This window comes from Grampus griseus (assembly GCF_964374135.1).
Source record: "Grampus griseus genome assembly, chromosome: X".
NCBI classification, from domain to species: domain Eukaryota; kingdom Metazoa; phylum Chordata; class Mammalia; order Artiodactyla; family Delphinidae; genus Grampus; species Grampus griseus.
Window position 1 is genome coordinate 130,319,843 of NC_138999.1, and position 27,547 is coordinate 130,347,389.

Here is a 27,547-nt window from a genome sequence, read left to right on the forward strand (position 1 = left end):
CCCGTTTACCCTTCTCTCCAATCTCTTGTAATCACTAATCTGTTTTCTGTCTCTCTATATTTTCCTATTCTGGATATTTCGTATAAATGGAATCATACAATATGTAGTCTTTTGTGTCTGACTTCTTCCACTTAGCGTATTTTCAAGGTTCATCTATATTGTAGCATGCATCAGCATGTCTATGTTTTTTAATGACTGAATAATATTCAGCTGTATGGATAGACCAGAATTTGTTTATCCACCTGTTGATGGACATTTGTGTCATTTTCACCCATTGGCTATTGTGAACAGTACTGCTATGAGCATTTGCCTGCAAGTTTTTGTTAATTGCCTATTTTCAGTTCCTTTGGGTACATACCCAGTAGCAGAATTCCTGGGATCATATGGTAATTCTATGGTTTCTACAGTGGCTGCCTATTTCGCATTGCCATCAGCGGTATGGGTTCCAATTTTTCTACATCCTTGCTAACACTTCTTACTTCCTGTATTAAAAAAAATTATAGCCATCCTAGTAAGTGTGAAGTAATATCTCATTGTGGTTTTGATTTGCATTTTTCTAATGACTAATGATGTTGGTGTTGATGTGCTTGTTGGCCATTTGTATATCTTCTTTGGAGAAATTCCTATTGAAGTCCTTTGTCTATTTTTAAATTTGGTTGTCTTTTTGTTGAGTTTAAGAATTCTTTTCATACTATTTTTCTTCTGTTGTTTGTGATTATGGTTCACATCTAAAACACCATTTGTAAAATCCAAGGTCATGAAGATTTACCTCTATATTTTCTTCCACGAGTTTTAAAGTTTTAGTTCTTATATTTAGGTATTTGATCTATTTTGAATTAATTTTTGTATATGGTGTGTGGTGACTTCATTCTTTTGCATGTGGCTATCCAGTTTTCCCAGTACTATTTGTTGAAGAGACTATTCTTTTCCCATTGAATGGTCTTGGCACCCTTATCGAAAATCAATTTACTATAGATGTATAGCGTTATTTCTGGACTTGAATTCTATCTTTATGTCACTACCACAGTGTTTTGATTACTGTAGCTTTGTAGTAGGTTTTGAAATTGGGAAGTGTGAATCCTGTAACTGTTTTTTCAAGATATTGTTTTTGCTATTTTGGGTCCCTTGCAATTACAGATGAATTTTAAGATCAGCTTGGCCATTTCTGCAAAAATGGCCATTGGGATTTTGATAGGGACTGCACTGAATCTGTAGAAAGCTTTGGTTAGTAGTGCCATCTTAATAATGTGTTCCAATCCATTAACCCAGGATGTCTCTCCATTCATTTAGGTCTTCTTTAATTTTTCAAGCAATGTTTTGTAGTTTTGAGTGTATAAGTCTTGTACCTCCTTGGTTAAGTTTATTCCTAAATATTTTATTCTTTTGGATGATACTGTAAATGAAATGTTTTTCTTAATTTTCTTTTCGGACTTTTCACTACTAGTGTGTGGAAACACAACAGATTTTTGTGTGCTGATCATGTATCCTACAACTTTACTGAACTCATCTATTGGCTCTAATAGCTTTTTGTGGGTTCTTTAGGATTTTCTATGATAAAATCATATCATTGGTGAAGAGAGACAGTTTTTCTTCTTCCTTTCCAATCTGAATGCCTTTTGTTTAGTTTTTTTTTTTTTGTAATTTCTCTGGCTATAACTTCCAGTACAGTGTTGAACAGAAGTGGTGAAAGTGGTCATCCTTGTTTGTTTGCCACTTCTCCACTATTTCTTTCATTCATTCTGGATTCCACTTATATATATATATGGCTTTCTCTGTATAGCATATGTCTCAATTTCTTTTTCATATGTTTCACCTTCTGTGCTCCATTCTCGGTAATTTCTTCAGATATATGTTCCAGTGACTAAATTCTCTTTGGCTGTGTCCAATTCACTATTAAGTCTTTCTTTGATTTTTAAACTTCAACAATGATGTTTTTTAATTTCTAAAAGTACTGTTTTTTCCAAAACTGCCTAATAATTTGTCATTTATTTTTATGTTTCCATAGCTCATTGCTTTAAATATTTTGTGCATAATTACTTTATGATATATATCTGATAATGTCAATATCTGGTATTCTTCAGATTCTAAATTTGTATTGATTGTTTCTGCCCATTTGTAGTCAAGTTGGCTTGTTATCTTGTATGTTTGCTGATCTATGTTTATGATCTCATCATTTTAATATGTAGGAATCCTGGAGACCTAAACTGGGAATGCTTTTTCTCTAGAGAAATCATTCTTCCAGAAGCCAGGAGGTGCTACTTATCTGCAACTAGTTCTGCTACTTTCTGGGTTTCATTACTCAATGCAGAAGTCTCACATTCCATTCTTGCATTTTGCTCGAAGCTTGGTCTCCTGAGAACAACACTAATATAAGCATTTGCCTTTACGAAAGTTCCTCCATTTTACATTTTCTCATTTTTCACCTCTCTTTGCTCTGATTTAAGCTCCTTATTTTAAAATAAAAGCTCATTTTTTTTGTTTGTTTTGTTTTTTGCTGTTGGTGGTGAGGAGGCTGGAGAGTCCCCTTTCTTCATTGAGTGTAGCAGTGCATTAAGAAGTATGTACTATAGGGCTTCCCTGGTGGTTCAGTGGTTGAGAGTCCGCCTGCCGATGCAGGGGACACGGGTTCGTGCCCCAGTACGGGAAGACCCCACATGCCGCGGAGCGGCTGGGCCCGTGAGCCATGGCTGCTGAGCCTGTGCGTCTGGAGCCTGTGCTCCGCAACGGGAGAGGGCACAACAGTGAGAGGCCCGCATACCGAAAAAAAAAAAAAGTATGTACTATCAGTGCTATAGCCTTTTAAAAATTTTGGTAATATATACATAACATATATTTTAACATTTTAACTCTTTTTAAGCGTACAAGTACGTTTGACAACAAGTACATAACATGTACATTCACAATGTTGTGCAACTATCACCACCAACCATCTCCAAAACGCTTTATCTTGCAAAACTGAAACTCTGGGGAATTCCCTGGCGCTCCAGTGGTTCGGTCTCTGTGATCTCACTGCTGAGGACACGGGTTCAGTCACTGGTCAGGGAACGAAGATCCCACATCCCACAAGCCGCGCAGCGCGGCCAAAACAAAACAAAAAACCAAAAAATAAAAGCAAAAACAAAACTGAAACTCTGTCTCCATCAAAAATAACTCTCCATCCTCCCCAGCTCCCAGCCTCTGGTAACCTCTATTCGACTTTCAGTCTCATTGTAATTGTTAATTTTACATGTCAACTTGTCTAGGCCATACGTGTCCAGATATTTGGTCAAACATTATTCTGGGTGTGTTGGTGAGGATATTTTTGGATGAGATTAACATTTAAATAGTAGAGTGAGTAGAGCAGATTGCTGTCCCCCCCACCCCAAGCGGGTGAGCGTTATGCGATCAGTTGAAGGTCTGAATAGAACAAAAAGGCTGACCCTCGTCTGAGTAAGAGAGAATTCTTTTTGCATGGCCCATTTGAATTGGGACATTGGGTTTTTTCCAGCCTTTGGGCTCAAACTCAAATATTGGCACTTCCTGGGTTCAGACAGGAACTACACCACTGGCTCTCCCCGTTTCCAGACCTTCACACTCAGACTGAAACTTTCGCCATTGGCTCTCCTGGGTCTCCAGCTTGCTGACTCACCCTGCAGATCTCGAGACTTGTCAGCCTCCATAATCATGTGAGTCAATCGGTTCTGTTTCTCTGGAGAACCCTGACTACTATATAAGTGGAATTATATAATATTTGTCCTTTTGTGTCTGCTCTAATTAATTTAGCCATGCATGTTACAGCATGTATCAGAGATATGCCCTTTTTAAAATGGGAACGTCCTCTAGAACATACATTATCAGTACTCTGGTTCACTAAACTGCCAGAAGCAAAAATGTTTAATCCAGCCTTGAGGGAACAAGGAATTCTTGGAGGAGATGATGTTTATCTGAGACTTGAAGAATGCACCAGGTGAAAGGGTCAATAAGAAGTACCTAGAAAAAATGTTCTAGGTGGAAGAAACAGTACATATAAAAGCCTAGTGTGAGAAAAAACATGCTGTTTTTAGGGACTTGAGGGTTCCTTAGTATGGGTGGAGCTTAGAAAGCCAAGGAGCAAGTAGCAAGAGACTATGCTAGAGAGGTCGGTAAGGGCCACCATCCTGAACGACACCAACATCTGTGAGGATAAGCAGCTTTTGGCTCTACTCTGCTCTTTCCTGGGATGATACATTCTTGCTTGGAGTCACTGTGTCCTCCCAGGATGCCTTTCATAGTGTCCTATTACTATAGATACTCAGTAAAGTTTATCCTGAAAGTCTGGTCATATATCAACCTTGTTATGTTTCTAAATGTCAAGTTCTAAGACAGGCTTTGTGCCTTTCCTGTGAGATTAGCGTACCTTTACTTTGCCATTCTGAAGAAACAGAGTCCAGTTATGGCCATCTTGACTACTGGATATGAGGAACTCCTTCACATACATGCTGGTGAGCAGAGATTTCGCCCCCTGGGTGGTTATTCCTGTGACTCTCATTGTCTTCCGGAAGTCCACTTGCAGCCACGCTTTTTGATTATTTGCCTGGGGAATGCACCAGGTGCATTAGAGTAGTATCTTTTTGGTCACTATTTGCTCCCAGAAATCCCCAAATCCCTTCTTAATCATATCACAGCACTTATCACTCTGCATATTAATTATCTGTTTGTCAGTCTCCCTTATTAGACTCGAAGCAAATTGAGGGCTGAAAGTTTTCATGATTCATCTCTGTATCCCCAGGGTTAGCCACTTAATAGGGGCCCAGTAAAGGTTTGCTGAATGAATATATGAGTAATATACAGACTGACTAGAGTATTAAAAGTTTGGCAATGTGTTATACAACCTATTTTGTTTAAAATAAGCCCCTGGGGGAACAGAGACCATTAACTCCATCCATTTCCCCAAGCTAGTCAGTGATTGAAAATCACAAACTGAGTGGTTCCAGAAAAGAACTGTGCCCAATGAACTGTACATAACTATGACCCTTTGCTTTGTTGATATTTCTCTGTAAAACTGGATTTCAGCCACTCCAATTCTTTGACAAATATTAGCCCAGTACTACATATAGATATTCTGTTTCTAGGAGGTTCAATTAGGGATCATTTTCCCCATTCACATGGCACACCCACTAAATAAATATCTGTGGGGTTTTCTGTGTATAGTCAACTTGCCTTGACACTCTTTGTGGGAACAAGCAGGTGATAGAAGTAACTGAAGAAACAGTCAAGAGCTTACCCTATCCTTTCCCAACCACTACTCCTTCTTCTGCATCAGTTATATGGCAAATTTGTTCCCTCTTACCTGGGGTCTCCAGGCATTAGTCCTCCCTTGGAGGTGAAGTCGGGCTTGTGAAGGAGACCAGGTGGCAAACATATTGCTTAGGTGGGATGAGGCAGTAATCTGTGCATCTGATATTGCTTTACTCTCCATTCCCAGTGCCATGTTGCAACCTCAGAGAAATGAAAGGAGAATGTAATCACAAGAACAAGTTGCAGCTGAGGTTCTGCTGGCCTGTCTCCACTGATATGTTCTAGGGCTATTGTCATCACGAAGTCATTTTCCAGGCACTAACTTTTGCATGCTACTGTTAAGATGCCCCCTATTTTCTTGTCAGCTCTGCTCAGCTCTGTTGGACTTTGATTTGCCTTGTTAATCGTAGTGTAGGAGGTGGCTGCCCCTGGGGAATCCCATGGTTAGGATGACCAAGTCATGGGTTTGCCCAGGACTGTACTGGTCTTAGCATTGATAGTTCTGTGTCCTAGGAAATCCCCCCAGTCTCGGGAAAGCTAGGATGGTTAGCCATCCTACTCATGGTTGGGAGAGGTAAGGACATGGGATGACTTGACACTTACTGTTTAAATCACAGCCCATCAACTCCATGCGAAGAGTGCTGCGGATGCTGTAATGCGTTGGGTGCAAGCGGACATACCGAGCAATAATTGGAGGGTTAAAAACATTGTGTTTTATCCCAGATGAATCCACATTGCCAAAGAAGACCTGTAGGGAGGTATTAGCACAGATACATGTAAAATGAAGAAAGAATAAGAAGCAATTCCTCCCAATCGTATCTTTCTTCTAATTGGCTCTGTGCATTTCTCAACAGCACCGAACACCCAAATAAAACCATTCTGGCCAGACGTTAGAATGCAACATGCGAAGGAGAAAGTCACAGGGAGAAGAATGGAACAAGGGAGATTAGGTCTGAGCAGGTTAAGTGTCTACTTTGGGGTCCTGTAAAACGGTCATTCATCAAAGTTGTGGAAGCCATTTAGGCCCTTGCTAATCCAGTGTGGGCCACAGACCAGCTGCATTAGAATCACCTGGGAGCAATTAGACACGCAACGTCTTGAGCCCTATTCCAGATCTACTGAATCAAACCATACAGTTTGAGAAACACTAGCTTAGGGCAGAGTCGGCTGCAGCTGTGAAAGGGGACTTGGAGTAGGCGGCCTGCCATATGGTCTCAGGATGACCTTCCAATAATGTGTGTGTGAGTGTGTGTGTGTGTGTGTGTGTGTGTGTGTGTGTGTGCTGTGGGGCGTTAATTAACGATCCCTTGTGTATGAATTCATGAGACACATGTTAATATCCAACTTCTGGGGTTTAGGAACTTGACATGTCTAGGTTCTACAGAAAAGTACATGACATATTTAAGGAATAAGGAACACAGTTTGAGAAATATGGTAGTAATGCCAATTCAGAAGGCCTAGATTTAAATCATGGTATATAGAAAAAAGAAAGTTGAAAATCCTCTCTCATAAAACACCTGGGATTCTCTATCTGCTTGAATACACTAAAACAGGAATCAATGTATGGCTGTTATATAATCAGACATCAGAGTTATAGTATTATGGGGAATTTAAAAAATTGTTCTTCCCTGTAACAATTTTTTCTTCCTATGGGATAAAAATGTTAATAAATGTATAGCATTGCCCCAGAAATCACAGCATTTAAAAAATATTTTTATTGGAGTATAGTTGATTTACAATGTTGTGTTAGTTTCTGCTGTACAGCAAAGTGAATCAGTTATACACATACATGTATCCACGCTTTTTTAGATTCTTTTCCCACACAGGTCGTTACAGAGTATTGAGTAGAGTTCCATGTGCTATACAGTAGGTCCTTATTAGTTATCTATTTTCTATATAGTAGTGTGTATATGTCTATCCCAATCTCCCAATTTATCCTCCCCTTACCCCATGGTAACCATAAGTTTGTTTTCCACATCTGTGACTCTACTTCTGTTTTGTACATAAGTTCATTTGTACACTTTTTTTTCGATTTCACATATAAGTGATATCATGTATTTGTCTTTCTCTGTCTGACTTACTTCACTCAGTATGACAATCTGTAGGCACAGCATTATTTTTGATAAATAGATCTGCTTCATTTTTAACTCAATTATTGTGTCTTGATTAGATACCTTCTTAGGAAGACAATGTATTAATTCAACAAATAGTTAATGACTACAGAAATCCTAGATTCCATGTATTATGTGCCAGAAACTATGTGCTAGGTGGCTTCACTGGTGAATTCTAATAAATGTTTAAAGAATTAATGCCAATCCTTCCCCAAACTCTTCCAAAAGATAGAAAAGGAGGAAAAACATCCTAACTCATACTATAGGGCCAGCATTACCTTGATACCAAAGCCAGACATATATACCAGAAGAAAGAAAATTACAGACCAATAGCCTTTATGAATATCGATGCAAAAATCCTCAGAAGAATTCTAGCAAGCTGAATCCAGCAGCATATTATAAATATTACATTCCATGTCCAAATAGGAATTATCCCAGGAATGCAAGGATGGCTCAACATGAGAAAACTGATTAGTCAAAACCACATTGATAAAATGAAGGGGGAAAACACCCTCATGATCATCTTAGTTGATGCAGAAAAAGCATTCAACAAAATCTAATAACTTTCATGATTAAAAAACAAACAAACAAAAAACACCCAGCAAACTAAGAATAGAAGGGAAATTCCTCAACAAAATAAAAGGCTTTTATGAAATACCCTAGCTAATGTCATACTCAATGGTGGAAGACTGGAAGCATTTTCCCTAACATCAGGAACAAGAGAAGAATCCTTGCTTTCAGTGCTTCTACTCAAGACTGTAACGGAAGTCCTAGTCAGAGCAATGAGGCAAGAAAAAGAAATGAAAAGCATCGAAGTTGGAAAGGAAGTTAAACTACTTCTATTCTCAGATGACATGCTCTTCTGTACAGGAAACCCTAAAGAATCCACAAAACACATTAGAGTTAACAAACGAATTCAACCAAGTTGCAGTATACAAGATCAACACACAAAAATCTGCTGTGTTTCCATATCCTAGCAATGAAAAAATAATCCAAAATGAAATCGACAACAGTTCTATTTCACACAACATCAAAAGGAATAAAACACACAGAGATAAATTTAGCCAAGGAGGTGCAAGGCTTGTGCACTGAAAACTACAAAGCACTGCTGAAAGAAATGAATGATGACCTTAAAAAGAAAAGGGGAAAGACAGCAGATTTTGTGGACGGGAAGACTTAATACTTTTAAGATGGCAATCCCACCCAAAGTTGTCTAGAGATTTAATGAAATCCCTATGGAAATCGCAATGCTCTGTTTCACAGAAATGTAAAAGCCAATCCCACATGCATACGGAATTTCAAGTGACCTTGAATAGCCAAAATAATCTTGGAAAAGAAGAAAAAAGTTGGAGGACTCACACTTCCCTATTTCAAAACTTAGTCCAAAGCTACAGTTATCAAAACTATGTGGTACTAGCATAAGGATAGACACATAGATCAGTGGAGTCCAGAAATAAACCCATAGATCTATCCCATGGGTTGTAAACCCAAATGAGTTGAAAACAGGTGTTCAAACAGAACCCTGCACAGGAATGTTCACCAGAGCACTATGCCCGACGGGCACAAGGTGGAAGTCACCCAAATGTACATCAGCTGCTGAGCGGATACACAACATGTGTGGTCTAGCCATGCATTGCAATGTTATTCAGCCTGCTGAATATTATTCAGCCAGGAATATTATTCATTTGGAAGCAGATATATAGTCGTGATGGTGGCCCAGCACCGCCAGTGTATACTTGGTGCCCCTGGATGGTCCGCCATTAGCTGCCTTCTCTGTACAAAGTTCCCATCTGGTGGACAGTGAGAGTTCCACCAAAGAGAGGGTCCAGCGAGCACAGCGAGCAGGATCCTGCCAGCGCCATTTCTTTGCAGGCCCAGGACCCCGGCGGAGGGGGTGGGGGCGGGGTGAGGTGGGGTGGGGGAGGGGTTATGGGAAAGCAGTGACCTCACAGGGTGCTCCCCGACCAATGAGGGCCCGGCCTATGGTCGCTAGGATACGGAGGAGGGGCCTGAGAACACCGGTTGTCTTGAGATGTTGGGACCAGCAGGCACAACCGACCGCCCCTCATCCCGCCGCACCTCATCCCAGCGCACCGCAGAGCGAGGCCATCGCAGAAAGCGCGCCCAACGGCCAGCATGCCAGGGAAGAGGGGCCGTCGAGGGTCACCCGGTCGCCGCTCCCACACCGCCCGAGCCGAGCTGTCCTTCTCCGTGAGCCACATGGAGCGCCTCCTGCGGGAGGGCCACTATGCCCAGTGCCTGAGCTCGTCCGCACCCGTCTACCTAGTGGCCATCATCCAGTACCTGGCGGCCAGGGTCCTGGAGCTGGCGCGCCATGAGGCCCAGAACAGCAGCAGGAGGCACCTCACTCCGGAGCCGGTGGACGTGGCGGCCCGCAGCAACGCGCTGCTCAGAGACTTGTTCAGGACTATAGCACCATCTCCCAGGTGGCCCCGGCCCAGCCCTAGCTGCCCAACGACACCTGGGTTCCCGGCCCCTGGGGGCGCGGCCGTCAGGCGCCAGGTCCGCTCACCGACCAACCGCACAGCCCGGGCGGCCCCGGCCTGCCTGCCGCCTTGGGCACAGTCACTGCGAGTCAATAAAGTGTTTCAAGAGACCCCCTGCGCATGCTTCACTCACTTGGAGTGGGAGGTGGTGGTGGTGGGACACCCCTCGTCGGAGGGATGGGGGCGGGGGTCTGGCCGGAGTTGGGGGGTGGGGGGCGTGGAGTCGGGGGTCACAGAGAGGAGCGGTCTCCCACGGTGACAGTGCATGGGGTGGCCCTGGGTGGGAGAGGCTGGCTGCGGCGGGGCTGGGGGCGGACTGGGGCCTGGGGTAAGGCCGGACAACAGAAGGCTGCCCCGCTGGCTCTGAGCAAGTCGGAGCCAGGCCAAAGTCCCCAGAGGGACGGGGTTCCTTGCGGCGCTCGACACCGCGAGGGCGGTGTCGTGATAGGGTGAGGGTGCCAAGGCGACCGACCGCCCTGGGTGCGGGAGGCAGGGGTGGGTGGACAGAGCGCTTGGCATGGACTCCCATGGGGCAGGGGCTTTGACGGGAAGATTGAGGCATGATCGGGATTGGGGTGGGCGGGACACAATCAACACATAGGCAAAGTCGGAATTAGGGTCACGCGGGGTCAAGAGTTTTTGCTTGTGTTCCCCTAGAGATGCCAAGAGATGCCCTGCTTGGCAACCTGCGTAAACAAGCTGTCACCTACCGATTGGAGCCCTGTTCTGGGAAGATCCCACATGCCGCGGAGCAAGGAAGGCCGTGCGCCACAACTACTGAGCCTGTGCTCTAGAGCCCGAGAGCCACAACTACTGAGCCCATGTGCCACAACTACTGACGCCCGCGCGCGTAGAAGCCATGCTCCACAACAAGAGAAGCCACCGCAATGAGAAGCCCGCGCACCGCAAGGAAGAGTAGCCCCCGCTCGCCGAAACTAGAGAAAGCCCCTGCACAGCAACAAAGACCCAACACTGCCAAAAATAAATAAATTAAACAAATACATTTTTAAAAAAATCTGTCACCTAGCAACAGGGGGCGCCCAGCCAGGCCCCGCCCCGCCCCAGCACCATTGGTCCGCTCACAGAACCCCGGACAGCGGGCCACGCCCCGCCCCAGGGCCCCCGATTTGCATACACCACCCGCAGCCTGTCCCGGCCGGGCCTCCGTGCTTGCTATTTTGCATATCACCAGGGCGACGAGAGCTCCGGGCGGCCGAGCCGGCGCGGTCGCGTGGTGGGCCGGAGCCCGTCGCAGGGCACGTCTCAGCCCGCCGCCGTCGCCCAGCACGTGCGCCCACTTGCGTCAGCGCGCCCGGAAGTGCCTAAGCGGCGATCATGGCGGCTTCCGCGGCCGGCCTCGGTGGCGGTGCGGGCCCCGGGCCTGAGGCCGGGGACTTCCTGGCGCGCTACCGCCAGGTGTGCAACAAGCTGAAGAAGCGGTTCCTGCGGAAGCCTAACGTGGCGGAGGCCGGCGAGCAGTTCGGCCAGCTGGGTCGCGAGCTGCGCGCACAGGAGTGCCTGCCGTACGCGGCCTGGTGCCAGCTGGCCGTGGCCCGCTGCCAGCAGGCGCTCTTCCACGGGCCCGGGGAGGCGCTGGCGCTGACCGAGGCCGCGCGCCTCTTCCTGCGGCAGGAGCGCGACGCGCGCCAGCGCTTGGCCTGCCCCGCCGCCTACGGGGAGCCGCTGCAGGCCGCTGCCGCCGCCCTGGGCGCCGCCGTGCGCCTGCACCTGGAGCTAGGCCAGCCGGCTGCCGCCGCCGCGCTCTGCCTCGAGCTGGCGGCCGCCCTGCGCGACCTGGGCCAGCCGGCCGCCGCCGCCGGCCACTTCCAACGCGCCGCGCAGCTGCAGCTGCCCCAGCTGCCCCTGGCCGCCCTGCAGGCGCTCGGCGACGCCGCGTCCTGCCAGCTGCTGGCGCGCGACTACAGCGGCGCCCTGGCGCTCTTCACGCGCATGCAGCTCCTGGCGCGGGAGTACGGCAGCCACCCGGTGCCGCCGACGGGGCCGCAACCCCCGCCGCAGCCGCAGCCCAAGCCGCCGGCGCCGCAGCCCGGGGCCGGCGCGGCCTCCGCTCCACCGCTCGCGCTGCTCCTGCCCGGCGCGGGGGCCGCGGCCGCGGCCGCGCCCTCCCCCGCCGCGCTGGGCGCCTTCGCCGACGTGCTGGTCCGCTGCGAGGTGTCCCGCGTGCTGCTGCTGCTGCTCCTGCAGCCGCCGCCTGCCAAGCTCCTGCCGGAGCATGCGCACACCCTGGAGAAGTACTCCTGGGAGGCCTTCGACGGCCACGGGCAGGACAGCAGCGGCCCGCTTCCCGAGGAGCTCTTCCTGCTGCTGCAGTCCTTGGTCATGGCCACCCACGAGAAGGACACGGAAGCCGTCAAGTCGCTGCAGGTGGAGATGTGGCCCCTGTTGAGCGCCGAGCAGAACCACCTCCTGCACCTCGTTCTGCAGGAAACCATCTCCCCGTCGGGCCAGGGGATCTGACGAGTCCCTCGCAGCGACTCTGTGCCTGTCCCCGAGCCTCACGCACCCGTCTGCGCGTTTACGGGGACACAAGAGGCGTTGACCCGGCGCTTCTGCCTTTGCAGTGTATCTTACCCCTGTTGCCACCAGAGGAATGTGGTTGACTACAAGTTACGTTGTTTCCACAATAGCGGCAGAAAAAAAACCATATGGTAGAATCGGAGTAGAGTCTCCCATTCTCTTCCCCAGAAACTGCAACAGAACCATGCGAGTCCCTTCCGCCCCCTTTCCTCTTCTGTTTTCACCCAACTGTCCCCACCCACCCCTCTTCCCCCGCAAGGCTCCCCTCCCCCCGCGTCCTTCTTTCCGACTGAGGGTTAATTTGCACAGCTCTGGCTCGCTACTTAAGCTGCATGATTTTTTCACGATGACTCTGATTAGCGTATTTCGATGTCCGCCTGCATGATCGCCCAGTTCCCCCTGTGTTTCATGCGCCCCGTACGTGTTCGTGGGAATCATTGGATTCAGTACTACGCTGTTGTCGCTACAGCCCTCAGTCCATGATAAAGCCATTCTGACCCTCCTAGCTTGTGGTTCGTATTTACCTTATCTGTAAAGTGGGAATAGCTTATCTACCTGGCAGGAGGCGGCAAGCAGAAGCAGATAGCTCCCTTTTAGCTCCAAGATGGATTCGTTCATTCGAAATGGACAGTGTGCCTGTGAATCTACAGAGATCATTTGCGATGTGGTCCTTTCTCAGCTGCCGTGCGAATGTGTTCGGTGCAGAGCGGGGTGGGAGTGGGGGTGAGGGTGAGGGCGGGGTGGGCTCCAGAGCAGAGGTGTCAGACGTGCACTGGAGTTTGCAGTTCTGGCTCCATTTCGAGAGGTACGGGTAATCCACGTGGCAGCTTTTATTTGTAGTGCGGATCCTTCTACAAATCTTAGTTAACTCCAATATGTAAAATCGGCATGCTGCTTTGGTATCGTGTGATCGTGTGTATGCCAGACTGTGCCCTTGTTCCCCAAAAGCAGGATGGCGTTCCATTTTTAAACACTAAATTTCCAAGGCTTTTTGGTCCAACCGTTGCATGCAAACCGACTTAGCTGTTTTCTCAAATTCAATTTTATTTCCTTTAGTGTTGAGAGTGATGGTAGGAACTCTTCAGAATGTAATCTCATTCATTCGGCTTGGGAAAACGCATCCTTTGGGCTGAAGTTGTAGACAGCACTAATCTTTTGAGGTGAGATTTAAGGACACAGTTTGGGAACAGATCTTGGTTTTGCGTATTTGGGGGGGAGGGGGAATATGTGGAGTGTTGTCACTATGAGTTAAGTGTCCCAAAGTGGATGGGGCTTTTAGGGTATTCCTTTCTCCTTCTATTTCAGCAGTGTGGAAGCAGTGGCTGAGGAAATGTAGGGGAGGCCCATGTGAGACAGATTCAGCCACCCTTCCTGTGCTCTCACTTGGCTGCCCGAAGGGGCTTTCCGAGCCCTGAAAGCCTAGTCCAGCTTGTTGCCACAGTGGTAAGGGTGCGTGCTCCCTTGTGCTCTTGCTTTTGCTGGTACACTCTTGTCAGCCTGGGCTGCAGCTCTGGCCTCCTTCCTATTGTCCTTATGACAAGAATGCTTAGGAATTATGGACCGTGACTGGTGGCAGCATTTGGGTTTGGGCGCAAGGAGAAGCCTCCTTAGACCTCTGGTCTAAACTCCTTGCTTTGAGGAGGTGGGGGGAGGGATTACCAGAGAGCCTGGTATTGGGTATACAAGCATAACTATAGAAAACGCTAAAGGTTTTTTTCCGTTTGCCATTGGTTCATTTATGTATCTCCTTCAGAAACCTCATAGCACGGAGAGCTGGGCCAAGGCCAGATTTCAGTGATTTTGACAGAAATCTCTTGCTATATATCAACTTATGTTGACAGGACATGATTAGTGTTCTTTTTAACTTGAAAACCAGAGCAAAAGATCTGCATCGTTGAAATGTTCATTGACAATTCAAAATTAACATCCAAAATATTATGAAATATTGAAAATAGTGGCAGTGAAGCAGTGATCCTGAAAGGGTGCTTGGGCTCCCCTTTATAAGGGACTTCTATGATGAGAAATGTTGCTTATGAAAACATATTCTGTATGTAAATGGTACAAAGATATTAAGTCATTTGAGAACCACTGGAGGGAGACGACTAAGACTGAAATTTGTAAATTGGGCAAAAAGCTCTGGGATAGAAGGGTTCTGGTTAATGTGAACTGTCTAGGCATCTCTACTGCCATTAGACTAGACCAACAGTCCACAAACACTTTCTGTAAAGGAGGAGAGAGAAATATTTCAGTCTTTTCACACCACATAATCTTCCTTGTTTGTTTGTTTTTGAAACTTTAAACACGTAAAAACCATTCTTAACTCACAGTCCATATGCAAAAGCAGGTTGTACTCCAAGTCCATGGGCTCTAGCTTGTGCAGCCCTTCACTGGAACCTAGAACATAGCAGTTACTCAATAACTGCTCAAGGAATGACCCTCATGAGTGTAGTTAATAACTATTTTATCTTTGTCATTGAACAAGAAAGGTTGAAAATAAATGAACTAGTCATTTAACTCCAGATTCTAAGAAACAAGAAGACAAATGAAAGTGAATTTTTAAATTTTTAAACAAATTAATTAATTAGAAAACAACACCTTCAAATCTATGTTTGATTTTAAGAGCAAGAGTTGGTTCTTTTAAAACCCAATAGAATAGATAAACACCAACTCTGATAAAGGGGGAAAAAGAGAGATACATGTGTGCATGTAGGTAAAGATATATGGCATGGGAAGGGAGACAGAACTTTAATGTGCACATTTACAGCAATTAACTATAGGCAACAGAAAATGAGAATGCCAGTAATCAGATAAGGAACGGAAAAGATAGTTCAAGTATCTACCACTAAACGAGGCACAGTGGCTTTTCCATCCAATTTTCATTAAACAGATGATTACTACATTAATTAAACTATTCTAGAGCAATAGTTTAATGGAAAAAGATGGAAGCTTTTACACTGTTTTCAAGGTTAGTATAACTCTAATGCCAAAGCCTGATAAATACAGCCCCCCAAAGAGGTAAAACAACTTTATTGATTGATTGGTACAGATAGAAAAATTCTAAACAAAATGTTAGCAAATTGGATCCAGCTAAACTTTAAATGACTGATACACTATGACTTATGGGCAGTTTTCCCAGGAATGCAGCACCACGTTGTGCTGGAGCCCCAGCTAGGACTGGCTTGTGAGAGCCAATTGTGGGCGTCTGCTCCCAACTCTGCATTCAATGACACTGTGTCAGCAGCTTGAAATCAGGTGTGATGGGCATATTTACATCATGGAAATCAGCAAACACTACAAATAAAGGCTTTTGTGCTGACTGCCCCCCACTTTGCCCCAGAGCTGGTTGTTAAACATTCGCCAGCCCACCACTGAGTGTGAGTATAATCTGACAATAGCAAAGAGAAGAAATGTGGTCCTATCCAAGATGCTGAGAAAGCATTTGATGAAATTCTACAGCCATTCCAAATAAGGTAGGAGTAGCAAGAAACTAAAAATATTTGAAACTAACAGCATGTTAAACAGCAAAATATGGGATCCATTCCCATTAAAGTCAGAAGCAAGATCTGCTAATATTTAATAAACATATGCTAATATATCTATATCTATACATATATATCACACTGAAAACAAAAGAAGAGCAAAGAGCATTTTGGTCACCATCCAAGTCTACAAAGACTAATATCTGCTGCAGCCGCTGATGGACAGTGCACTTGGTGTTCAGAGGAAGAGATGAATGGGATAACAGGATGAGGCACTCTGTGCTTTAGACAGGAAATTAAAGATGATAACAGGATGCTCTGTGCTTTGGACGAACGGGCCGTTAGGTAGTTAATATGCATTTCAGGAAGAATTTTAATGAACCCTGCTTCTTGCATCTTCCCGTACATAGAAAAACACTATAATCGTGAACTTGAGGTATCTGTTCTTTGTGAATAGCAGTAATATTTTACCAAGATTTATGCTTGACTGCATGTATTCCTTAACAAAAAAATCATATGTAAACTAGCCTCCCCTCAACCCCTTTGGAGCAGTTCCTCAGAGCTATCTGAGAGGCTGCCTCCCAGGCTATAGTCATCAGTAAAACCCTGAATAAAGCTTGATTCACAACTCTCACGTTGTGTATTTTTCTTTTAGTTGACAACACAATATATAATGTTTATGTGTTTGTGTATGTGTCTGTGTGTGCGTGTATTAATCACAAAGGCATTTAGAGTGATTACTATTTCCTGTTTACCAGGTCCTGTCAGCATAATGTCATCCATGTAATGGACCAGTATGGTGTTCTGTGGGATGTCGAGATGTTTGGGGTCCCTAGGGTCTATATTATGATAAGGAACAAGGGAAGTGGCATTGCCTTGAGGCATGGACAGTAAAGTTAATACTGTTGTTCCTACTTCATAAATGCAAATCTATTCTGATTTTGGTTGTCAATGGAAATGAAGAAGAAAGCATTTTCCAGGTCTGTAGTTTCACATTAGGTGCCTGAGGCTGTGTTAATGTGCTCCAGAGGAGATACTACACCTGGAATTGCAGGGTTTTTGTCATCACCACCTGATTAAATTTGTGATGATCTGTCATTTTTCCATGACTCGTCTGGCTTTTGTAGTGGCCAAACAGGGACCCTAAGGAGACTAGCCACTGGCTTGGGAAGCAACTATTCAGGGTGTAGTCACTGAGAGACTTGTGTGCAGAGCATGGATGACTGCTTCAGGGACTGGGGAAGGGTTACCTCTTCAGGCAAAGGAGGCTCAGGGCAATTTGGAGGTTTGCAGTTCTCAGCCTCATGCATGTCTGCCTACATGTACCCATCCCGGGACTTCCCTGGTGGTTTAGTGGTTAAGACTCCAGGCTTCCACTACAGGAGGCACGGGCTGGATCCCTGGTCGGGGAGCTAACATCCTGCATGCTGTGCAGCACAGCCAATTTAAAAAAAATGTACCCATCCCTGGTCTCAGAGTTCCATTCCTTTCCACCAGTGCCCTTACCTTAGCATAACAGGCCTGGTGGGACTGACCATTTAATTGTCACTGTGACTCTGCAGTTCACATGCTCAGCTACTAGATTTGGTATTAGGTCCAAGTATCTGCCTGTAACCACAGGACATGGAAGGCTCCTCCAGAGCTCCATGGATGCATCCTGATTCTCTACATATGTTCATGGGTGTTCTTTGCATATATTCACAACATTTAATTTCTTTTTTCCCTACGTATGCCGTAAAAGGAAGGGCCATAAAAAGAAGACAGGTCACTCTACAATCAGGTATGCTAAACTTGTTGCCATAGCAACTAAATGCCACTGTCAATTTAATCTCCCAATGTCTTCCTCACCATCTGTAGCTCATCCCATTGTATCACTCACTGGTGATAATCTGAGAAATTGTGATGCCACCGCATGTCATAGGTTACTCCGCATCCAGTCTTCTCCCCAAGCAGGGAATTATACCTGTGCTCCTTGAATATATTAGCAACATAACCCTAGAATTCCATTTTGAAGGTCTGTTTCCTGGGGCTACTTTTGGCAGCAATTACTGTACGAGGCAGGGTTCCAGCAAGAAACACGGAACACTAAAATTCGTATAATTTGAGGAAAGGTTAATAAAGGTACTAGCTAAGAAGGCGGGGGCAGGGTGCTGCCATCCCTAGGCCTGGAAGGCTGAGGAGAAGATTAGGTAGACAAAATGAGCAGAAATTCTGTGCATTCCTCCCATTGAGAAGTGGGGTCTAGGTCCCTTCCCCTTGAACATGGGTGGATGTGTGACCTGCTTATAACCAACAGAATGTATTGCAAATGATACTACATGACTTAAAAGACTAAATTAGAAAAGGTGACGTCATCTCCACCTTGCTAGTTGGGCCAGTCATGCTGGGAGAAGCTACTTCAGTCAACAGCCCCAGAGGTCACTCAACACCAACCACCAGACATACAAGTAGAGATGCTTCCAAATGATTCCAGCCCCTAGCTGTCACATCTTCCCAGCTGAGGCCCCAGATACCATGGAGCAGAGAGACAGGCCATCCCTGCTGTGCCCTGTCCAAAGTCCTGACCCACAGAATCCAAGAACAAAACGAAATGGGCTTTTCTCATGACGCTAAGTTTTGGGGTCATCGGCAACTCAGCGATAGTAACTGGGACATGTAGAGAAAACCACTTTGAGGGGAGCAGTGGCCTTCAGTGGAGAGTTAACAGCCAAGGGAAGAAATACCCTGATAGTCCACACATGCCAGGCTCACAGAAGAAGAGGCGTGGTAGCGAAGCAGGAAAACGGATCTGAAGGGGCAAACAGAAGTCATCTTGCATGGGGCCATTTTAGGATTTGAACCTTATTCTGAAGACAAGAGGGAGACATTGAAAGGTTTAGGCAGGGGACTGATAGTATGATCCCCAAAACGATGTGCAGCTTTTATTAGAGAAGAGACTAGAAACAGAAGAAGACTAGTTAGGAATGTAACATAATACGTCAAGTGTGAGGTGATGGGGCCTCGGGCTGTAGTAACAACTGTAAAAATGAAACAGAAGAGATGGGAGAGGTGTTACCAAGGAAGAGTTGGCTGGATGTGTGGCTGTTCATCAGGGGGTGCAAGAATGAGGGAGAAGTAGATGATGAAGCTACGGTTTTGAGCCCGCTTGCCCCTTTGTCACTTCAAACCTAGAATATCCATAAGCAAACTGACAATCTTATCAATCTACCCAGTCAGGAATCACACGTTTCTCTCAGCAGAGCACCTGTTCATTTCTATTGCCTGTGAGATCCTTGATGCTGCCACTTTTTTGTCCAGATGTCCGTAGTCACTCCTATTGCCCATGAGTGGAAAATTCTTTTTTGGGGGGTTAAATTTGTGGAAGCTATGAGTCTTTGTTCCATACCTGAAATCTGTCAAAAGCTCTTTAAAAGATACATGCATTCTCTTAAAAGGACTAATTACATACCATTAAGGTCCCAGTGGAATTCCCTCGATAACTCCGCCACTGCTTTCCATCAAGGCTATACATGATGATAAATTGAGAGATGTAGAGGCTGGAAAACTTCTGACGGGCGCCCTGGGTCATGATGCTGTGAATAATCATTGGTGTCAACAGATCCACCTACAGATGAAAACAACCCTTTATTTTAAATGTATGTACCACCTTCTGAAATCATTTATCAGCTTAAGAAGAATCTACATGGATACAGATACACCCAGTATTACCTTGGAGGTGCAGGTGAAGCAGAGACCAATGCTGAAATGTGGATGCATGTGAAGCTGTGGAATAAATGATGGGAACGTGTAGGAAATGTGCTCACTGAGTTCCCAGACTACTTCCTGACAAAGGAAATCACTTCCACATCACTGAGCTCCAATTTCCTCTGCACACGTCCTTTGTGCTGCACAAATTTAGTGCGGCTTCTTCTCTGTTTCCATTTCACTTTATATATAATTTCATTATAGTAAATTATTGCACCACATTGTAAAGTTTTCATGCTTTTTGCCTTCCTTGTTAGACTGAGATCCTTAATGCAGTAAACCTGTCTGAGTCACCTAACCTCTCTATGTCTCAATTTCTTTATCTGTAAAGTGGAGGGAATGATGGCATTTATGGCAAAAGGTTACCAGAGGATTAAAGAGTTAATACATTACATGTGCTGAGCTCACTGCTGAGCAGTAACGGAACAGTTGCTACCTGTTAGCTTTTATATTCTCTCTAGCCCCAGCACCTAACGTAGCATCTGACGTAATACTGATGCTTAGCACATGTTTTGGAATGAATGAGTGAATAACAGTGGGTCTTAAAGAGGCAGGCATGGGTCACGCAAGCATTACAAGGCAGTAGCTATTACAGGAATTTTGACATCTGTTACTGCCCTAACAAGCCAGTCAAACTTAACTTCTCCCAGATTGGACTGGTCATGACTCTTGTGCTTAATGACTATCTTTTTCAGTTGACTGTAAGCTCCATCTATACATACACTCATTCATTCAAACAATATATTTTTAGCATTTGTTATGTGCCAAGCACTGTTCTAGGTACTGGGAATAGAGTCGTGAACAATTAAAAAAAGAGTCCTGCCCTCATGGAACTTAAATTTGAGTTGGGGAAACAGACTATATATTATATATATGTTTTATTTGTTTACAGCTACACAAAGAAACAGTACAGTTCAACATAAGTCATGATTTTGTACCCGGTACTTTCAGTTGCTTATGCCACTTATTGGCTGTGTGACATGGGACAAGTTATTTAACTTTTCTGTGCTTCACCTTCCTTATCTGAAATGAAGATTGTTGTGGTAGGGATTTAGTCGCTTGATTTGTTTTCAGTACATAGTAAGGAAGCCCTGTATACTTTAATATTTTGATCATGATTTTGATAAAGTATAAAAAAGTTTACTGATCAAGTCAGTAAACTGTGTGAAACTGGAAGACTAGAGAATACTTTGGGAGACAGAGCTTGGCAAGCTGGAACACTGGCCAAATCTAAGAAGCGGAAATTTAATAGGCTGTATCACTCAGGGTTCTTTGGCTATGCTTGGAAAAGGTGCTCTGTTTACTAGTCTCATCAGACTGTATCCAGTGAGGCAGATAGATTTCCCCAAATAGAAATGAGGATGCTATTACAAAAAGGAAATACATAGAACAGATGCAGGGCAGCCAAATAGATTAAAATGTCCACTATGCGGTGATACATATAAAGTTGAAAGTGATAACCACAGAAATACAAGGTGAGAACATCTGGTTTGGCAGCTTCACAAACAAAAAAAATACTTAAGAATTAGCGAACAGTCAGGTCAAATTGAGTCATAATTGGCAGTGCCTACAAAACAAAAAAAAATGAGCTGATGTGGCATTAACAGATGTACTCTTTGTGTCTGCTTGCTGGTAAGCTAGCTCATCTTTCCCTGATCCCTATTTATTATTTTATTTTAATTTTTTAAATTAATTAATTAATTTATCTTTGGCTGCGTTGGGTCTTCGTTGCTGCGTGTGGGCTTTCTCTAGTTGCGGCGAGCAGGGGCTACTCTTCGTTGCGGTGCGCAGGCTTCTCATTGCGGTGGGTTCTTGCTGCAGAGCATGGGCTCTAGGCACGTGGGCTTCAGTAGTTGTGGCACATGGGCTCATTAGGTGTGGCTCGCAGGCTCTAGAACGCAGGCTCAGTAGTTGTGGCACACTGGCTTAGCTGCTCTGCGGCATGTGGGATATTCCCGGACCAAGGCTCAAACCTGTGTCCCCTTCATTGGCAGGCAGATGCTTAACCACTGCGCCACCGGGGAAGTTCCCTATTTATCATTTTAACCTCAGGGAAAATAGGAGAGCAGATGCAATCTTGCAAAGGAGTAAAGTATGTAGGGGAATTTCCTCAGCTGACTGAGAAAAAGATGAAAGCTGACGGACTAGAAGAGGATGCAGGTGGGGGAAGTAGGTGGTAAAACGTGTGTAATTAGTCCTGACTGATCACATGTTGACGTGAAAATATTTTTGGATATTTTGGGTTAAAGAAAATGTATTATTATTATTGTTATTTTTTTGGCTGTGCTGTGTAGCTTGCAGGATCTTAGTTCCCCCACCAGGGATTGAACCCAGGCCCTCAGCACTGAAAGCACAGAGTCCTAACCACTGGACCACCGGGGAATTCCCAAGAAAATGTATTATTAAAATGATTTTCATTTTAATGATGTTCCTTTTTTTAATGCAGCTACTAGAAAATGTAAAATTACATGTGTGGTTTGCATTTGTGGGTCACATTACATTTCTATTGGACAGCACTGCTCCAGAGGAAATGGGGAAGTGAGAAAATACGAAAGGCTGGGTCATTTAAAAAGAAATTGAGTTAATCTAGGACACTTTCAGTTATGGCTCCAAGTTGGTTTATCAGATTGGACTAACTTCAGTAGGTGTTTCTTACTACTGGGTGGTGTAGAAATTGTGAAGAAGAAAGATTCAGTTTTAGAAAATGAAGAAGCCACATTTTCTTGGCTTGTGGGATGGGGGATTGAGCCATTTGTTTTTGTATTAAAATGAAGGGACTGGAGGACTCAAGGACATCTAGGCAGTTGAAGGCATCTAAAGATAGAATACAGTCTTGGGAGGTGGTAAGTTCAATGTTACAGAAAATATTCAGAGATTCTAATCCCAACAGAAAGATTAAAAACACAGTGTACTCAATTCTATTCCTGAGTCTTTCATTCCTGACTCTTTTGGTACAAATCATAAGCCACTCTACTCTTCAGTTCTTTCCTCGTCTATTACATGGAGTTTGATGAAAATGACTTTGGTATAAAGGAGATATAAAACTATAAAACGCTTTAAGCTTGCAAGAGGAATGTGTGATGTGATGGAATGCGATGCATTTTCTAACCTTGATCCAGGAAAAGGGGTCCTTGGTGCTCCAGGCATTGATTGATCCAGAATAATGAAGTCTGGCCAGCTTTGGGGCCCACTGTCCTTTGCCCAAGAAAGGGGAGAGAGATTAGATTCAGCTGGGTTGGTCCTAGTCATTTAGGAATAAAATGACTCTCTTGAGAAAGGTTAATGCTAGCTGTGGAGACGTTAAAGGCATAACGCATATTAGTATCAATGACCACCAATGTGGCCTGCGGGCTGTAGGTTGAGAACTCTCATCAGTGACTACTACCAGGCCTGTCCTTGTTGTCCATTGTATTTTCTAAAATTTAATAATTTTGTTGATTGTTAGTTGATTGTTAGTTACTAGTTAGCTAATACTGGAATGTGTTACCATCACTATCAAATAATATTACTTCTTTATTACCTAACGTATGTTCACTGGAGAAAAATTAGAAAATAAAATATAAAAATAAAACGTAAGTAAAAAAAAAAATAAAAGAAGTAAAAAACAACATACTTCCGCCCAGAGAAAAATAATACTATTTTAGTATATAACTTTCAAGCCTCTTTTTCTTTTTTTTTTTTTTTGCGGTACGCGGGCCTCTCACTGTTGTGGCCTCTCCCGTTGCGGAGCACAGGCTCCGGACGCGCAGGCTCAGCGGCCATGGCTCACGGGCCCAGCCGCTCCGCAGCATGTGGGATCTTCCCGGACCGGGGCACGAACCTATGTCCCTTGCATCGGCAGGCGGACTCTCAACCACTGCGCCACCAGGGAAGCCCTCTTTTTCTTTTCTTTTTTTTTTCAAAGTGGCCTTACAATTTGGTAATTCCTCCAGCAATTTGTTTGTTTGTTTTTCAAATGCAATTTTTTCCCTCTAAAACAGAGTTTGGCCAACTTTGTTCTGTAAATAATTTAACCTTTGCAGATCATCTTGTCTTGTTGCAATTACTTAAATGCTGTTGTAGAGCAAAAGCGGCCACAGATGATTGCAAATGAAAGGGTGTGGCTTCTTTATGGACAGTGAAATTAGAATTTCATATAATTTTCACATGTCATGAAATACTATTCTTCTTTTGTTTTTTTCCCCCAATAATTTAAGAATAGAAAAGTGATTCTTAGCTTGAAGGCCATACAAAATCAAGTGATGGGCTGGATGTGGCCTGCGGGCTGTAGTTTGAGAACTCTCTCTAGATCCAGTTCAAGCTTTCTATCACTGCTCACAGAAAAATGTAGCTTCTTGCTACAGTGAAGAGAATGGACTCAAGGGAAGCCATATGGAAGGCAGGCAGGACATTTAAGGAGGCAGTGGCATTACTCAGGTGAGAAGTGATGATGGCCTGAATTAAGATGCTCACACTGGGAAATGGAGAAGAGAAAATAGATTTGAAAGGCACCTATGGAGACGGATTGGTTATCTGAATCTTTCCAATAGAAATAAAAAAGATATAATCAGCCCAGTGCTTTACGAGAAAGGAATCGTATTTACCATATTGTCCTGAAGCTGTAATCTGAAAATCTCTAATGCGTCCAGAAGCCATTCCCAGTGGAGTCTGACATTCTGAAATCACATGAAGGGAGCACAATAGTTAGAAGTGCAGAAAGTATAGCTGCACAAATGCAAGTCAATGAGAACACCAACAAATGCTCATATTTTTTAGTGTTTACTATGTGCCAAGAACTGTACTAAATATTTTATTGTACTATATCATTGAATTCACTCCAACAGGTAGGTGCTACTGCTACTCACATTGTGCAGCTGAGGAAACTAGGGTCAATACGTAAGTAGACCAGTGGTTCTCTTACTTGTTTAGGGTGAAAACTCAAATTCTTCCAAATGATATTTGTAAGTTATCTTTGGTAACTGAACCAAAACTAAGTTTCAAAATTTGCTCTTGGAGCTTCAGGGTCAAAGTGTTCAAAGCTTCAAGCATATCTGCCCTCCTCTGAGGGCTCTGATGATTTCTACCAGCAATATTCATTTTAGATTTGGAAAGGACTGTGAGCTGGTATTCGTTTCCCGACAAAAGCAACCGTCCTAGGAAGGGGGAAAGAGGTATAGAGGTAGGTGCCACTCACTCCTGTTGTACACCAGGAAGAGCGTGCTCATCCCAGCTTGCAGGTGCTCGCCAATAAGACATTCTATCCGCCAAATTCCAACTTTGGATGGTAGCATTTCCACTGTCTCAAAAACACCTTATCAAAACCAAAAGGAACAAAAATTATTTCTTTTCACACAAATGGGCATAAGATACACTGGCTTATGCAGAATATCAAAGGAGATCTACCCAAGTCAGTTGCACCATTCTTGGACCCCTCAAACCCAGAGTGCTTGGCATGTGACCCCTACAGCTGGAGGCCCTGGAAATTGAGTACTGACCCCAGGAAATGGGAGAGACTGGGTGACGGGATGCTTTGGTGGTGGAGACAGGAGAAAGATTGGCCTGCACTCAGTGCCTTTCGAAGCCAGAGGTGTATTTCTCATTGACGAGATGTGGGCTCCCTGCCTTGAGGGGTAAAGTAACTCCAGGAGCAAGAAGCTAGAGGGTGAATGCTGAGGGGCTGAGGAATCAGTCACAGTGACCACCCAGAATAAAGGTGGAAACAACCAGGTCAAGGGGATTTCATGAGGGACGGTCCCAAAAGGGAGTCTCTGAAGAGCCCCTGAAAGTACCCCACCAAACATAGAGTCAGATTGAAATATCTGCCTGGTGCAGACAGTGGTGCCATCCCTCGCCTCTGCCCTTGCCCCGCTGCGGTTCAGACCAGCAACAGCCAGGAGTGCAGGGGGAAGCATAAGGTAGCGAGACAGAAAACTCAACCAACTTGGAGGACGAGATACTGAACTTAAATCAAGTTCAGAATTTTGATTAATATCTTGGAGTAGACATTGTAATTTGTGACCTGAACTATATTTGTGATGTAAAGTGACTGCAGGACTGTTTATTACTTAAGAGTGAGCAGAGTATGGTAGGAGGAGCTTCAAGATGGCAGAGGAGTAAGACGTGGAGATCTCCTTACCCCCCGCAAATACATCAGAAATACAACTACATGTGGAACAACCCCTACAGAACACCTACTGAATGCTGGCAGAAGACCTCAGACCTCCCAAAAGGCAAGAAACTCCCCACGTACCTGGGTAGGGCAAAAAAAAAAAAAAAGAAAAAACAGAGACAAAAGGATAGGGACGGGACCTGCACCAGTGGGAGGGAGCTGTGAAGGAGGAAAGGTTTCCACACACTAGGAAGCCCCTTCGCGGGCAGAGACTGCGGGAGGCGGAGTGGGGAGCTTCGGGGCTGCGGAGGAGAGCACGGCAACAGGGGTGTGGAGGGCAAAGCGGGGAGATTCCCGCACAGAGTATCGGTGCCAACCAGCACTCACCAGCCCGAGAGGCTTGTCTGCTCACCCGCCGAGGCGGGCGGGGCTGGGAGCTGAGGCTCAGGCTTCGGTTGGAGTGCAGGGAGAGGACTGGGGTTGGCGTCGTGAACACAGCCTGAAGGGGGTTAGTGCGCCACGGCTAGTGCACTGCAGGCTCGCCCCGCATCCGTACCCCTCCATCCCCCTGGCCTGAGTGAGCCGGAGCCCCCTAATCAGCTGCTCCTGTAACCCCGTCCTGTCTGGGTGGGGAAGAGACGCCCTCAGGAGACCTACACGCAGAGGCAGGGCCAAACCCAAAGCTGAGCCCCTGGGAGCCGTGAGAACAAAGAAGAGAAAGGGAAATCTCTCCCAGCAGCCTCAGGAGCAGAGGATTAAAGCTGCACAATCAACTTGATGTACCTGCATCTGTGGAATACATGAATAGAAAACGAATCATCCCAAATTGAGGAGGTGGACTTTGGGTGCAACTGTAGACTTGGGGTTTGCTTTCTGCATCAATTTGTTTCTGGTTTTATGTTTATGTTAGTTTAGTATTTAGAGCTTATTATCACTGGTATATTTGTTTATTGATTTAGTTGCTCTCTTCCTTTATATATATATATATATATATATATATATATATATATATCCTTTTTCTCTTTTTGTGAGTGTGTATGTGTATGCTTCTTTGTGTGATTTTGTCTGTATAGCTTTGCTTTTACCATTTGTCCTAGGGTTCTGTCTGTCCATTTTTTTTTAGTATAGTTTTTAGCACTTGTTATCACTGGTGGATTTGTTTATTGGTTTGGTTGCTCTCTTCTTTTTTTTAAATTGCTTTTTAATTTTAATAATTTTTAAAAATTTTAAGAATTTTATTTATTTATTTTCCTTCTTTCCTTTTTTTCTCCCTTTTCTTCTGAGCCGTGTGGCTGACAGGGTCTTGGTGCTCCCGCTGGGTGTCAGGCCTGAGCCTCTGAGGTAGGAGAGCCGAGTTCAGGACATTGGACCACCAGAGACCTCCCGGGCCCATGTAATATCATACGGCGAGAGCTCTCCCAGAGATCTCCATCTCAACGCTAAGACCCAGCTCCACTCAATGACCAGCAAGCTCCAGTGCTGGATGCCCCACGCCAAACAACTAGCGAGACAGGAACACAACCCCACACATTACACCTAAATCAATTAGAGAAAGAAGAACAAAAAACCCCAAAGTTAGCAGAAGGAAAGAAACCATAAAGATCACATCAGAAATAAATGAAAAGGAAATGAAGGAAACTATAGCAAAGATCAATAAAACTAAAAGCTGGTTCTTTGAGAAGATAAACAAAATTGATAAACCATTAGCCAGACTCATCAAGAAAAAAAGGGAGAAGACTCAAATCAATACAATTAGAAATGAAAAAGGAGAAGTAACAACTGACACTGCAGAAATACAAAGGATCATGAGAGATTACTACAAGC

At 44.8% G+C, this 27,547-nt stretch overlaps 2 protein-coding genes across 2 annotated transcripts in view; one reads left to right on the plus strand and one right to left on the minus strand.

Moving 5' to 3' along the window:
• The window catches only part of F8 (coagulation factor VIII), a 120,526-nt gene that overhangs the window by 7,570 nt on the left and 85,409 nt on the right, over positions 1–27,547 (minus strand). Inside the window, exons 19-25 of the mRNA XM_082681798.1 lie at positions 24,809–24,925; positions 24,219–24,290; positions 22,745–22,830; positions 19,340–19,495; positions 5,860–6,004; positions 5,309–5,457; positions 4,376–4,552 (exon numbers count right to left, since the gene is read on the minus strand). Of these exons, the coding sequence (XP_082537924.1) occupies positions 4,376–4,552; positions 5,309–5,457; positions 5,860–6,004; positions 19,340–19,495; positions 22,745–22,830; positions 24,219–24,290; positions 24,809–24,925 (902 nt within the window). The remainder of the gene's footprint in view (positions 1–4,375; positions 4,553–5,308; positions 5,458–5,859; positions 6,005–19,339; positions 19,496–22,744; positions 22,831–24,218; positions 24,291–24,808; positions 24,926–27,547) is intronic.
• Positions 11,207–16,575, plus strand: F8A1 (coagulation factor VIII associated 1). The gene has a single exon (XM_082681242.1). It carries the CDS (start codon positions 11,210–11,212, stop codon positions 12,350–12,352), a length of 1,143 nt encoding a protein of 380 aa, XP_082537368.1. The 5' UTR covers positions 11,207–11,209; the 3' UTR covers positions 12,353–16,575.